Source organism: Delphinapterus leucas, chromosome 6 (genome assembly GCF_059928025.1).
Source record: "Delphinapterus leucas isolate spDelLeu-1000000601 "Yukka" chromosome 6, BTC_Dleu_Yukka2, whole genome shotgun sequence".
In the NCBI taxonomy this organism is placed as follows: domain Eukaryota; kingdom Metazoa; phylum Chordata; class Mammalia; order Artiodactyla; family Monodontidae; genus Delphinapterus; species Delphinapterus leucas.
This window is the reverse complement of record NC_143134.1, coordinates 112,293,502-112,307,635: the sequence shown is the minus strand read 5'-3', so window position 1 is coordinate 112,307,635 and position 14,134 is coordinate 112,293,502. Positions and strand designations below refer to the sequence as shown.

Here is a 14,134-nt window from a genome sequence, read left to right as displayed (position 1 = left end):
CGGGCCACATGACCCCTAAAGGCACTTCCAGCTCGGAAATCGCCTGAGTTCTGGGTCTGCGGGAAAGGGGGCCTTGGACTAGGTCTGTATGCTTGTTCTTTTGTTAATTCGTTGCCTGGCCCGATGGGTAGATGCTCATGCAGCATACCCAGGCTGGTGGCTCCGGGAATTCATCCCAGGCGGGGGCAGAGACCTAGTCTGCTGCTGCCACCATCGGGGGCCTCCGTTAATTCCCACACGTGCGACACACAGCGCCTCAGTGATCGTGTGGGCCTGAAACTGTAAAACAGAGATTGATTTGTTGGGCAGTGGAGATGGAACAGCCCCATCCAGATATATCGTCGCACTGAGGTCAGTTACAACCCCCCCCCCCCGACCCAGCAGAATCATCTGGATGCTCTACACATAGGCTGTGTTTTTGATCCTAAAGAATGCAACAGTTTTGTGCTGGGCTTAGACTAAGTGCCCTCCCAACCGCTCTCCCTCGTAAGTAGGAGACTTCTCTCCCATTGAAAAGGAGGAAAAAATGAGTTCAGAGAAGTTTCGTAACTACACTGAGTTGTAACATGATGGAGTGGAAAGGGCCTGGGCTTTGAACTCAAGCAGATCCTTGTTCAAATCCTCACTCAGCCAGTTAATAGCTGAGTGACCTTTGGAAAGTAGCCTAACCTCTCTGAAGCTCATTTTGTCAGCAGCAGAATGGAGCCACTTACTATACCTAACTCATAAGGATCATTGCCAGGGTCAAATGAGCTGTTACAAGTAACCAACCTGACTCTCAGGTATTTAATGCCCGATAACTCCTCGTGTATAGAAGAAGCCGTAGTGCAGTGGTTAGAAACAAGGACACTGGCACCTGCCTGCCTGGCTCTCTGTCCTGGGTCTACAACCTATTAATTTGTATCTTTGTGCCTTGGTTTCCACATCTGTAAAATGGGAATAATGATAATGCCTGCTTTGTAGGATTTTATCAAGACTAAATGTTTTAAGATGGCAGTTCCTGGCACATAATCAATATCATCACCATTGTGTGTTATTGTTGATGTGACACTGTGCTGTGGAGGAAAGTGATTGAGGGAGGTGGAAGCGGCCAGGTGAGCATTCATAGGAACACTGCACGAAGGGGAGCCAGTGGGAATAGACCCAGCATGGATCTAGGTCTTACAGGGACTAGAGCATCAGCCAGAATCCCTCACTCAATCCCTTTCTTCATCACTTTGGAAACACATGCCTCACCCGTCTATCGCCTTCTCTTCAAACAATATAGCATTGCCATCAAGCAAATGGGGCCCCTGTGATGGAAGAGATTTATCAAATGACAGAGCCAGGCTACATGGTAGTTATGTTTATTTTTAGTGACTTTATCCTCCAGCTCTTTAAATTAGCTGCTGGGCTAACTTAAGGGACTTCTTTGGTGCATCGTTGGCCGTTTCTTCCGGAATGCCAATGGGCCTTTGAAATCCCCAAGGGGCTGGGGGGGGGGACATGTCTTGGCCAAACGGTGGGGAAAGGAGCCTGCCTACCTCCCTCCATTTGCCAGGGCCGTCCCGCTGCCCACCAGGCTCTCCTGTCAAGCCACAGGATTGCCCGGGAACATGATCCAGAGCCTTTGCTCCCTTTCTATCCTCCGTGATCAAGCAGTTGCCAAATCCATCTTCTTTCACCGAGACCAGTGATTCTTAGACTTCAGCCCACATCAGAATCCCCCACAGGGCTTGCTAAGGCAGAGCTTCTGAGGCCATAGGTCTGGGGTCGGGCCAAGAGTGTGCTTCTCTAACAAGGACTCAGGGATGCCTGATGCTGCTGGACCAGGGACCACGCTTTCAGAATCCCTGAGCTTGAGTGTTCCAGTAGCTTCCTAACATCGTCCACTCCCCCCGCGATTCAGGATACACACTGCTGGCAGATTCATTCATCTTCTCTGAACTTCTGATTTTGCCACTCCTTTCCCCCGAATCTACCACAACCTTGTCATCTCCTACACTGCCACATCCAAGCTCCCTTGTCTGACACTCAAGATCCTATAAGGCCCAGACCCAAGCTGGCTTCCTGGTCATATTCCTACCTGCTCCCCTTCATGTACACGACTAAGACCCAGCAAGCCGACCTACTTCCATATGCTCCAGGTCCCATCTCTGGATGCTCACCTGGCCACTCCCACCTGGCTCATTGTTTATGGATGGGTCTAGTCTTCCCCCCACCGGGTCATGTGCTTCTGGGTAGCTAGGACTGTGTATACCTCACCTGTGTAGCCCAGGCCCCTGGGACAGGTAAGCGCTTGAGAAATGGTTCATGAACGAATAAATTCTTGAAGGGATGCTTCACTAAAAATGGGAATTATTTCTCTGAGAGAATTCAAGCACCTTCTCTGAAACTGGAACTTGCTGTGTCTACCTTCCTATTTTGTTAACTCCCAAGAATATATACATATATAGTTTGTACATCAGAAGAAAAGTCTTTGGTTTGATTTAAATCAAATTAGGACAAGAGCTACATAGTGAGCTAAGCCTTGAGTGTGTAGTGAGACAGTCTGGAGTAAAAATTCTGATTCCACCATTGATTTGTGACATTGGGCAAGTATTAAGGTTCTCTGGGCCTCAGGTTCCTAATTTGTAAAATGGGACTAGTTTCTACCTACCTTGTAGCATTGTTTTGAGAAACCAGTGAGATCATATATAGGTAGTAAGCTGCTTGACACAGAGTGGGTCCCTGATAAATAGTAGTATTCTTAACAGTAGGCTTTCCAGGCAAAATAGTGGTAGGTGGTTTTTCACAAGAGTTTTAATAAAACAAAATTCCATTTTATTTGAAAGACAATAATAGATAAAACATTCCAGGATTCTTTCTCCTATTTTAATGAATCAAGGACACACCAAATTCAATTTAAGAAAAAATACCCCAAAGGACCCCAAGTAAGCTGGATTTATATTTTCTTTGCCAGTCACTTCTATTTCATAAGTCTGACTTTTCCATTAAAATGCTATTAGGTAAAAACAGGATTTTACAGTATTTGTGATAACTTGGATCTCAGTGTGATAATTGGAATTATCTCCAGCAGAATAACCATTTCTCCTTGTTTTATTTCCTCTTATGTATCAGCCATATCTTTACTGCCTTCTTCCAGTTGAGTAAAACCACTTCTGCCTGAATTTGTGGTTTTGAGTCCATGAAAATATCTGTGGCTTTGAGGGCCCTTTTCATCCTGAGGTTATTAATTGGGATTCAGGAAGGAAGGGGAATGGTTAGTCATTCAGTAAGGAAGGTGAGAGGCTGTCACGGAGAAGAGAAGACAGACCCATCCTGTGAGGCTCTGAGGGTGGGTTGGGATGTGGGCTATGGACACCAGAGGGAGAACAGCCTCTGACGTGCCATGCAGAAAACCTTCCCAGCCTGAGAGGTGCCCTGGAGGCGATGAGGTCCCCTCATCAGGTAACCCAAGCTACGGCCACCCCCTTGGATGATCTGCCAGTCAGATGACCCACTGGTGCTAATGTCCTATCTACCTGGGAGTCATTTCTTCTCTAAAATGACATCATTGTGGAAAGGTTAGGAGCTAGATAGAGGTGGTGGTTACACGACATTGTGCGTTGCATGCTTTAAAATGGTTAAAATGGTGAATTTTATGTTACGTACAGTAGGCCACAATAAGAGAAAATAGATGACATCGTTGGACAGAATGATCTCCAAGGCTGCTGCTAGCTGTTAACATGTTATGTTTCTGGGAGGGAGCACGTGGCTTAGGGGACTGGCTCCCAGACCCTATATAGTCAAAGACGAGCCATGTAGACAATATCTGACTGACAGGGAATGGCCAATTAAATTATGGTTCAGGCATAATATGGAATATTATATGTCCATGAGAGATTATGCTCATGAAAGCATACTTAATGCCATGGGGAGACACTTATGATATAATGTAAAGTGTAAGAAAAAAGGATTTAAACTACCCAGGATGTGATCCTAACTTAATAAACATAGATAAAAAATCAAAACATTAGTAGTGTTTATCCCTGAATTGTGGGATTACAAATGATTCTCATTCCTTTATACAGTTCTCAGAATGCTTACAAAGACCATGAATTACTATTATAATTTTTTAAAAACTATTTAAAAACAAAAAATAAATAACAGTCCTTTGGATTTGGTAACCCCCAATGTGAACCATGATGTGCTTTGGAATAATAGGGCAGCAAGATGGAAACAGCCCTGGTTAGGAGAACTGATGTGTAATTCCAGTCCAGCCAAGGCAAAGAGCTGCTTCGCCTTGTTGCGCCTCAGTTTCTCCGTCTGGAAGAGGGGTATAAAAATAACAGTGTACTACTGCACATGTTTTGTGAAGAGCAAATGAGATCATGAAAGTGGGACGGTTCTGTTGATTGAAGAGTTCTCAGCCGTTTTCTTTGTCATGGAGTGTATTCAAACTGTGTATTTCCAAATCTTTTCTTTAACAAAAACTTAGTGCTTTTGAAGTTAGTGATTGCCACTTATCCAGGAATTTAAGAGCTAATTTCCAGTAACAGTGCTGCTTTTTTTCTCATCTTTCTTTCTATAACCTTAATGTGAAAACATTTTATTTCATCTGAAGTGTAACCACCTGACTTTTATTTACAGTCTTAAATTCAAGGAGGTGATGATAAAACCAGTTTAGCTGAAGGGAAGTTGCACCCACTCCATCCCACTCCCCCTGGGAATGCAGTGCTTCTCCGGAGGAATAAGATCCCTCCTCTTTGTAGGAGGGAGCATTTGTTTCCCTGGAACCATCCACATTGTTGAACTTCAGAGGAGGTTTTCCTTTGCGCTTCTCTGGTTCTGCCTGTCCTCGCTTTGAGACCCACTTAGAAGGAACCATGAACAGAACTTACAGGACCTTTTATTCACACAAGGGGGTTCTCTTTCTTGGAGGCTGGCTCCTTGGACCAGCATAAAGAAAAGACCATTTTGGTAGGGCCGTCAAGTATGCTGTTTCTCTCTCGAACCTCTTTCCCGTTTAAACGAGCTTATGGGGCGGGTACAAAGCATCATAACCTTGATGTTTTATTTGAAGCTCACCTTGCTGTTAAAAGCAAACTTTCCCAATTCAACAAATTCAATGAAACATTTCCGAAGAACCTAATACGTGCCAGGTCCTGTGGAAATAGAGTTGAATAAGATGTGGTCCTTGCCTTCAACGAGCTCACAAAACAGTGAGAGGGATTGGCATGTAAGCAAGTGCAGCGCAGTTGATGAGAGGAGTGAAGAAGTCCAAGGGGCGGGAGTGGGACATGAAAGACAGTCTTCAGCACGGTCAAGGGAACAGCTGAGCTGGTTCTGAAAGTGGAACAGAAATGTGCCAGGCAGCCAGGGCTGGGAAAGTCTTCAAGGGCTGAGGCAAGCAGGTATGAAGGTACCAAGACAGCCCAGCTTGGTGACTGACGGTGTGCTTGGAAGTGGGAGCTCGGGGGACGAGACCATTTAATAAAGAAAAGAAAAGAGTAGAAAATGGCCTTGGTATTGAGCTCAGCACCGTGGGATGTGGCTCTTCTCTTCCTGGATCTCTTAGCCAGCTGGGCAGTACTTACTGGCCGTTCACACCGCGCTCAGGGTGTTACCAAGTCCAAGCTCGTACTGCTCGCCGCACGACAGGACAATAAATAGAGAGACAAGTTGTTGGGGCAAGGAATAGCGCCTTTATTCAGAAAATCAGCAGACTGAGAAGATGGTTGCCTAGCGTCCCAAAGAACCATCTTCCTGGAGTTAGAAGTCAGGCTTCTTTTATACTAAAAGGGGAGGGGGTAAAGTCCTGGTTACAGTCAGACTCCAGAGGGGATGTGTTAATTTCTTCCTTCCTGCAGCCATTCACAGGTGGGCCTAGTCAGGAGGTTTCCTGTGAGCTAAACAAAGGTATTTTACCTTAACACTCATCACATGGGAGGCAGGGTACCCAGAGACGGCCATTATGTATCATTTAGGCTTACAGGCAACATCCCTTTAGTGATTAACTTGTAGCAAAAGCAAGAGAACACAAAGGTTAAAGTAAAAGTAACAGATTCAATGTGGAGTCAGATTTGTTGTTCCCTATTACAAGGGTTCTGTCTCTGGAATGGACACACAGGTGGAAACGGTTACACCTGGCCCCTCATTCGCTATGGGCAGGACAAGAGACAGGAAAGCAAGGTGAGCTGCAGGTGCAGAGACAGGCCTGAGTGTGGAAGGGGGCTGGGCGTCCAGCAAGCATGGGTCTCTATGTCCAGGCCAGGCCGTGACTGGGGCGGCAGCAGAGGTCAAGGCCTTGAAGGGTACGGTGTGTCTAAGGCAATGACAAGAAATAAGGAGGGCAGAGAGGGAATCAGGCAGGGCCTTGCGTGCCAGAGGGAGGAATATGGACTTTATCATGTAGGCACTCAGGAACCACAAAGAACTGTAGGAAGTGCGCATCCCAGCCAGGTCTGCTTTAAAAGGGCACCTCAGGTGCCATGTGGAGGATGGGTCTGTGGATGGGAAAGGCCGGAGGCGGGAGACCCCATTGTTAGAGTCCAGGAGAGAGCAGACAAGGCCAGGGCAGGGGGAGAGTGGAGTGGGTTCCAGGGAACATTAAGGATGCTGTGGAGACAGAGGGAGAGGAGGGGTTGGAAACATTCAGATGTTTCCTGCTTGGGTCACTGACAGACGGTGGTGACATTCGAGGAGACAGGGAGTGTGGATTTGGGGTGAGGGGAAATGGTCATGTCAGTGTGAGGTTCCCACGGGTCACCCTGGAGGGTGAACAGGTGATAGCTGGATCTGTGTGTCTGGAGGTGAGAAGAACATTCCAGCTGGAGGTGCATGTCTGAGAGTTAGTGGCCGTGAACTTTCTCAAGTATCAGGATGATTTTTCCGAAGGAAATATCCAGACTAAGGAATCACAGCAGTGCGATCATTTTTTGGTACGAGTTCCAAATAAGAAAAGAGTTAAGCCACAAAATCCCGTTGTGCCCGTTCCTAGAATTGGGTGACTGCTGTATCTTTGCACATTGTTCACTGAACTGTCTGTGGCTTCTTGCCAGCCCTCAATGAGATTTTTATATTTCTTGATTATTCAATTACTACCCATAAGTAGGAGTTTGAAATCAAACCCAGACTGCTTTATAATAGAGTATTCTCTTCAGTCATGAGTACGGAAAAGGAAATGGTCCATATTGGGAAGCCAGGATGGTAGAACGGAGGAAGTGTAAGTGTCTAGTCCCGGCTCTGTCCTGGGTTCAAGTTCTGGCTTTGCCACGCCCTAGCCATGTGAGCTTGGGCAGGTCACTTCTTTGAGGTCAGTTCTCTGGTTTGTACATTAAGAATAGTAATAATACACCCCCCCGCAGGTTGCTATAAATCTAAAGGAAAGGAGAATTTGCAAGGGAAAGCAATCTGCGTGCTGTAAAGCCCGCTCTAAATGTTGGTTCTGTCGTTAACTCCTTGTGTGCTGCAGGTCTCAGCAGCTTGGGAAGCCGTTAGCCTCAAAGGAAGAGCCTCCTGAGAGCGATCTGGCCAGTGCCTCGGCAGGCAGCGCCCATCCCGAAGCCCACCTGCCCTCCATCTGCCTCAAGCAGGTGTTCCCCAAGTATGCAAAGCAGTTCAACTACCTGCGCCTGGTGGACAGGATGGCAAACCTGTTTATCCGGTTCCTGGGTATCAAGGGGACAATGAAGTTGGGACCAACAGGCTTTCGTACCTTCATAAGGTCAGTGAGACCAGCTCCTCTGGCAGGGTGGAGACCAGCCCCACATCTGGCTGGTCCCGTCTCTCTGACTGTGCCTGGGAGAATCTGTGATGCCAGATCACGGCCCCACTTGGGGTTGGATTGGCCCAGCAGCTGGCACTGGGCCTGGCACATAGTAGACTCTTGTTTGTTGAATGAATTAATGAATGTTACGGATGTGACAGTATTCACAACGTTATGTTTGTGGTTAGAAAACAATTCTGCGCTACCCTGAGCTAGGTCCTTGTTCATATATGAATAATTGCCCCTTGGACTCAGACAGACCTCGTGCTTCTAAAACTGGGGTGATGTTATCCCAGTGGTATGTGGCTGAGTGCTGAGCTTTTATGAAGCCACAGCAGAGAAACAAGCCACATCTTCCAAAGTGTCAATTTCAGGAGAGAAAAGTTGAATAATTCAGTTGATAAATAATTTAATACATTTGTTCTAATATAAAAATAATGTGGTTATATTACAGAGTATAATACAAAATTTGCATGAATTTTAAAGATAAAACGTGAGACAAAGAAATCATGTTTTTGCCACAGCCTATAAAATAAGCCATTGCCACTTTATCTCCCGAGATTATTCATTAACTTGCCTCTACCCTCTGGGATACTTTGGGGCAGTACAGGAGCACTTACTAGCTGTGTGACCTTGGGTAAGTTAATGACAGTCTCTGAACCTCAATGGTCCTATAAAATGGAGATGAAACTATCAGTACCCTAGGATTGTATGTTATACACCTCAGCGGAACTACCTGCCAGCATCCCATGTTGCTATTGTTTTTCTCATCGTTGGTTTTAATATTTCTATCTGGCAACACAAAGTCACCCTGTTCATAGTTTTTTTTCATGAAAGCAAATAATTGGAAGTCTTGAATTGGAAACCATTTGTCATATGCTTTTCTCTAAATGAATTTTATAAATTCTAACTCTAGCGCTCTGATACTCCTGATAGGGTGGCCTGAAGAAGTATCAGCAGGAATTTTTGCCATCTCAGCAAACCTGAAGTCATATTTGCACAGTGATTTTGAGAGGGGCTTTGTGTTAGTTTCAGGGGAAAAGAAAACCCCATGGAAAGAGCACAAGCTTTGGGGTTCGGCTTCAGAGCCAAGCACATTACTTAACAGCTGTGTGGCTTTGGGCACATTCCTTATCTTCTCTGAGTCTCAGTTCCCTCATCTGTAAAATGGGAATGATCTCTCCCACCTTGCAGGAGTGTTATAAGGTTGGGACGTAATATATCATAAAGGAACTGGCCCGCTGCCTAGTTTATGGGAGCTGTTTGTGAAATGGGAGTCTTTTGTTATTATTTCCATGAGGCAGAGGGAATTTTCAAGGAAGTCAACAGGCACGTTATTTCCCTGAGAAAACTACCTAACGTGATACCCTCTGACTCATTTAAGAATTGCATTTGACTTGTAGGAATAGATACCCATCTATAAATGGTTTAAAGAGTAAAATTAATTTTCTTCTCATATAACAGGAAATTTGGCAGTGGGGCTTCGAGGGCTGGTTAATGACCCCACAATGTGATCAACTCCCCAGTTTCTGTCTTTGTGCTTACCCACCCTGAGCATGTGCTTCAAGCTTCAGGGTTGCCGTATGGTCACAAGATGGCTGCTCAAAATCCAGCCATCATTGTCAAGTTCCAGGCAGGAAAAAGGAAGAAGGAAGGAAGAGCAAAAGACGTTGGTCAGATGCTTCCTTTTAACTCCTAATACAATTCTACTAAAATGTAAGAGAGAGGGAGAGATTTGAAAAAAAATTACATATCACAAGAATCACAATCTCAGTTTGCCTGAGGATGGGGTGGGGGGAGGGTGCAGGCAGGAAGGATAAACAAACCAGTGGGTGGGGTCTAGAAGGATGAGGGGGGGCGGGGCTGTGGCAAAAGGAAAGGTTGTTGCCGGGCTAGTATTAACCAAAGCTTTTGATTTTTCAAGAGAAGCTAGAAATATTGATTTTTATGTAAAATATCAATGCATGTATATACTGAATGTTGGCGATTCAGAAAATAATTCTGGGTTCAATCAAAGCATGGCGGCCCATAGAGTCCACCGGTGTGTTACCTCTGGTGTGAGAGGCTGAGGTAAATATTAAGAGGACTGGTATGTTCATATACAGTGTTGAAAAGAAAATTCCTGAAAAGAATTGAGAGTGGTTCTAGCAAAGAAGATACTTAAAATGCACTCAGACTGAAACTGGATGATGTGAAAAATATTGCTACAAATCTGTCTCTGTGTGAGAGGCTTTATGATTTTTCCACCCCTTTGTTCTCTATAATTAAGAGTGTTTGCATGAAAAACCCACCTTTGTGACATTAGCGACTATTAGGTCCTGCGGCCTTCATTCCCAACCTGTGGCCGAGTACTGTTAGTGGGAGCGATGGTGACCGTGACAAGTGACAATGTCTTCAGGTAGGGAAGAGGCAGCCGGAGCAGAAGGACCCAGACTGTGAGCCCCTCTCCCCTCCCTCTGTACCCACCCAGCAAGTGTCCTGAGTAATGAAGGATGCAGGAAGAAATGGAGAAAACATTGCACAACTGTTAATAGATTTCTCCTTTTCAAATGTACCAAGACATCCGAACAGCCAACTTTGTTGTAAAAGATGATCTTCTCTGCTTTCAGATTTATATCTGAGTGTGTTCGTCTCGCCAGCTAAATTTAACAGCATGTGTTTTCTCTTGCTAACAACTATTCTCTCTCTGCTTTCCACTTCAGTTTAAATTTCGCTTCATTATGAATTAATAATATTTATGCCATGTGTTAAATCAAACCAAGTGCCCTTCTCTGGGGCACTGTGCCAGAGACATATTTGCTGGCTAGAGACCCTCCCTTCTGAGCTCCCACGCAAAGGGCAGAAGTTGAACTTGACTTTTGTCTGTCCTACCCACTCTTTCTCTCCAAGTTCCTTGAAGAGAACTGGAGGGAACAAAATAATAAACATTCCGATTGAATTGATTTTCAGTGACCATCTCTCATAACGTGCTGCATAGATCAGCAGTTTTAGGAGTGAATTATGCTAATGCCAGTCTGGCCGTATTCTATTTTTCTTTTCCACCAAGAAATGAGAAATAATGAACTGTCACCCTCTCGTCTAGAATTAACTCTATCTAACCAGCTTGTCGTGTCATTTCCTCGGGAGGTATATAACAGTAGCACGTATTACCATGAATTAAGCACCTCTTTGCTCTCTCTTTTTTTTTAATTCATAATAATTGCTGAGGTGTGGAGACATCTCTTTCTCTGAGACACAGAAATTATCTGCTTCTTCAGTGTGGCAGCTTTCTCGAGGGAAATGCATTTGTGTTATTTTCCTTCCATCGGATTCCTAATTTGGGAGGATTTCTATGTAATTCACTAAGAACCCGTTTTCTGAACGTATCCTACATCAGAATTTGACATCAACTGGCACACGCTGCATTTTCCATTTCCGCAGCCTGAAGATTAAACGGTTTGCCAAAACCGGGGTTTATTTCTAGAAAATGGGAGGCAGCTTCTCCACACCTCGAGTGTTTGCTTCAAGCTGGGCCATTCCGCTTGGAGATCCCCACTCGTGTCCTTTGTGGTTTCTAATCCTGGTCTCCTTCTAAATTAGAGAATGGTTTTCTCTTTTTCCTTTTTTTTCCCCCTTCCACTCCCTTTTCTCATAAGGAGATATTAATATGCTTCATAATGGGTAGCTGTGGGGTGTTATTCTCTGAGAGGCAGCATGGAGCGTTAGAATGTTCTGGAATGGAAGTGTCAGGGGCCCTGCCTCCTCCTCTGTCATTAACTCCTCAGTGACTTTGAAAATTCCCCTGTTCTGTGATGGTCTCTTTCCAGTAATATCACGAGATTTTTATGCCTGGGGTATCAATAGCCTTTAAAAATAGAAACATTATAAACCAAAGTTGTCTTTCCCGCCCCCATCAGATGTTTAGAGAGTGGGTTGTTTTTTTTTTTTCTCTTTTAAACAAATATTGATTATTTGTTAGTTTTCACCTTACAGAAACCTCTCCAGGAAAAATAAGCTTCTTTTCTTTCACAGAGAAGGATGAACACAAAAGAAATTCTATAAATAGGATTTTATGGAGTGGAAAAAGTTGGTTTCTAAATTTCCCATGAGATGTCACTAGTTGTTGAGAGAAAATGGGGATGATAATTTCAAATCTCTCTAATCTTAGGCTCCTAATGAACTTGAATGATTTGTGATTGTCTCCATCTTGTGCCCGTATTCTTTTGATTCTGAAAACAAAACAAAACCTTTCTTTAAACTGGTTCTGCATCATGGAGGAAGGCTGGGAGCTGTCATGTGTGCCAGGCACTGAGCTAGTCCTTAAAATAGCTTTATATGGCGAGTCGCCTTATCCTCATACAAATAAGGAAATTTAGATTGCAGAGAATGTCAGTGACCTGCTCAAGGTCACATAGCAGAGTCAAGATGCAAACTCGTGTGCCTTTGACTCCAAGGCTCATTTTTTCCATGTACGTTTCTAGCCTGTCCTTTCTGCGGAATCTTTCTGGCTTCCCATGTTACCATATTTCTTGGATCTCTCTTCCACTGAAGAATTTATCCTATCACTCGTCAGTCATTTGAAGAACTGCATCCCAGAGCATAAGGGGAAACTGTTCGAACGATTAAGAGCTACCAGGCCTCATGTTTTCACCCCAGATTCTGAGATCATTTCTACCCTCCGAGAGCCGTATCCAAGACTGATCCGGATCCCGGCGTCACTCACTGGGCCCAGAATACCACTTACACATAGTGCACACAAAACAAATTCTATACTGAGTGGGCGGATGGATGAAAAGTTCATTCCAAAATCTTAACCCTTGGAGACATTCCCTGTTTGAGCGCATTAAGAATGTTTGGTGACCACGGGGATAAACCTAGGAAAACCTGTCTTCAAGTGACCCTGGTTGTCTTACCCCCCAGCCTTATATCCCAAAGCTTCCCAACAGGGCCTCTCTAGAGGCTCCAGACTTTCTGGGTTACCTGAGACTTTGTCTCTTGAATCTTGGGCTCTTCCTGAAGCTCTGGGCTGGGCCACCTCCCCATTTCTCCCCAAAGTTCCCAAGTCCACTACTCTGTCCTCCAGGGGAGGCCTGGATGTGAATCCCAGCGTGTGATCTTGGGCAAGCCATGTCCCTTCTCTTGAGTCTCAGCTTACCCGTCATTGAAGTGGGCCTAAGAACACCTCCTTCATAAAGTGGTTATAAAGACCCAGAGAGCTCATGGGCAGGAAAGGGCCTGGCATACAGATGGTGCCCAAGAAGTGCCTAAAAGGATCAAACTTCTTTTAAAGCGTTTCCTGTCTACGGCAGCCAGCACAGATCCCACCTTCCCCTGCCCCAGCAGCAAATGTTACCATCGACTGTGTCTGCAGGTATCACTAGGGAGGGGAAGTTACTTTTGGAAAAGGGATAAATGGAGAATCCTCTTTGGTAAATTATGACTCCTACTAAAGGTTTGACACTTGTAATTTCTACCTGTCAGGAAAAAAATAACTACATACCGGTGGTCAGTTTGGTTTCCCTTTTTATACTCCATTAACCCACAGAGCAAGCCAGGCAGAGCTCCTGTCCTGTGGGGAGCAAGTGGTCCAGAGGACATGGATACGATAATTAGAGAAAACCCGTAGCCACTCCTAATGAAGCTTTGGAAATGAACAGTGCAGGCTGTTAGAATATACCTTGGGAGAGACTGGAGCGGGTCCCCAGCAGGACCCAATAGAGATGGCCGTCTCAGTGACGGGTGACATGAAAAGCTCTGCATCCACTGACATGTTGTTACTGAGGCTCAGTAACTGTGTGCTGATGTGCTTTGAAGGCTGCCACCGCGACTTGTGATTGAAATACAGAGCCGGAGCCCAGGAGGAAGCAGGATGTGAACTGATGGCCTGAGGAATACAGGCTGGGAGGAAAGGAAGGAAGGGAGGGAGGGAGGGAGGATGCTGTCATATAAGGAGCACCAGCCTTGTCCAGGCACCGTGCTGGGCACACGTGGGCACGTGTCAGGGGTGTGCATGGGTTTGGAGAGGGGCCTCTGGAATGCCCAAATCCTGCTTGCCAATCAACCCCCGACTTCTCGGGTTCCTAAGGGAGCTATTCACGCAAGAGATGATGACAAATGGGAAACCAAAGAACCGCTTTATCATAGCTGGGGCGACGGATGTGGACACACTTGGAAAGTTGAAAGCAGCATGCAGTGTAGTTCAGCCAAGCAGACAGCTGGTCCCAAGGTCTAGCTTTCGGGGTTCCCAGGGCAAATCCAGCCTGTCTTGGGACTCGCCTCCCCGGCACGATCTGGTTCAGGAGGGAAGTGCCTCTGGACCAGCTGAGGGCTGCCTACATTCTGAACAGAGAGCGTAAATTCTTTCATCCAGACACTCTGACTAGCAAGCCCCATTCCTCCAGAATGGACAGGGCCTTCACTGAAAGG

At 45.5% G+C, this 14,134-nt stretch overlaps 1 protein-coding gene across 5 annotated transcripts in view; it reads left to right on the top strand.

The window, feature by feature from the left end:
- The window catches only part of TTLL11 (tubulin tyrosine ligase like 11), a 269,679-nt gene that overhangs the window by 193,235 nt on the left and 62,310 nt on the right, over nt 1–14,134 (top strand). For 4 of the 5 annotated variants that reach the window (XM_089913702.1, XM_022578815.3, XM_022578816.3 and 1 more), the window contains one exon: nt 7,436–7,687. The exons of the other annotated variant lie outside the window; for it this stretch is intronic. In XM_089913702.1, the coding sequence (XP_089769828.1) occupies nt 7,436–7,687 (252 nt within the window). The remainder of the gene's footprint in view (nt 1–7,435; nt 7,688–14,134) is intronic. 5 annotated transcript variants of the gene reach the window in all.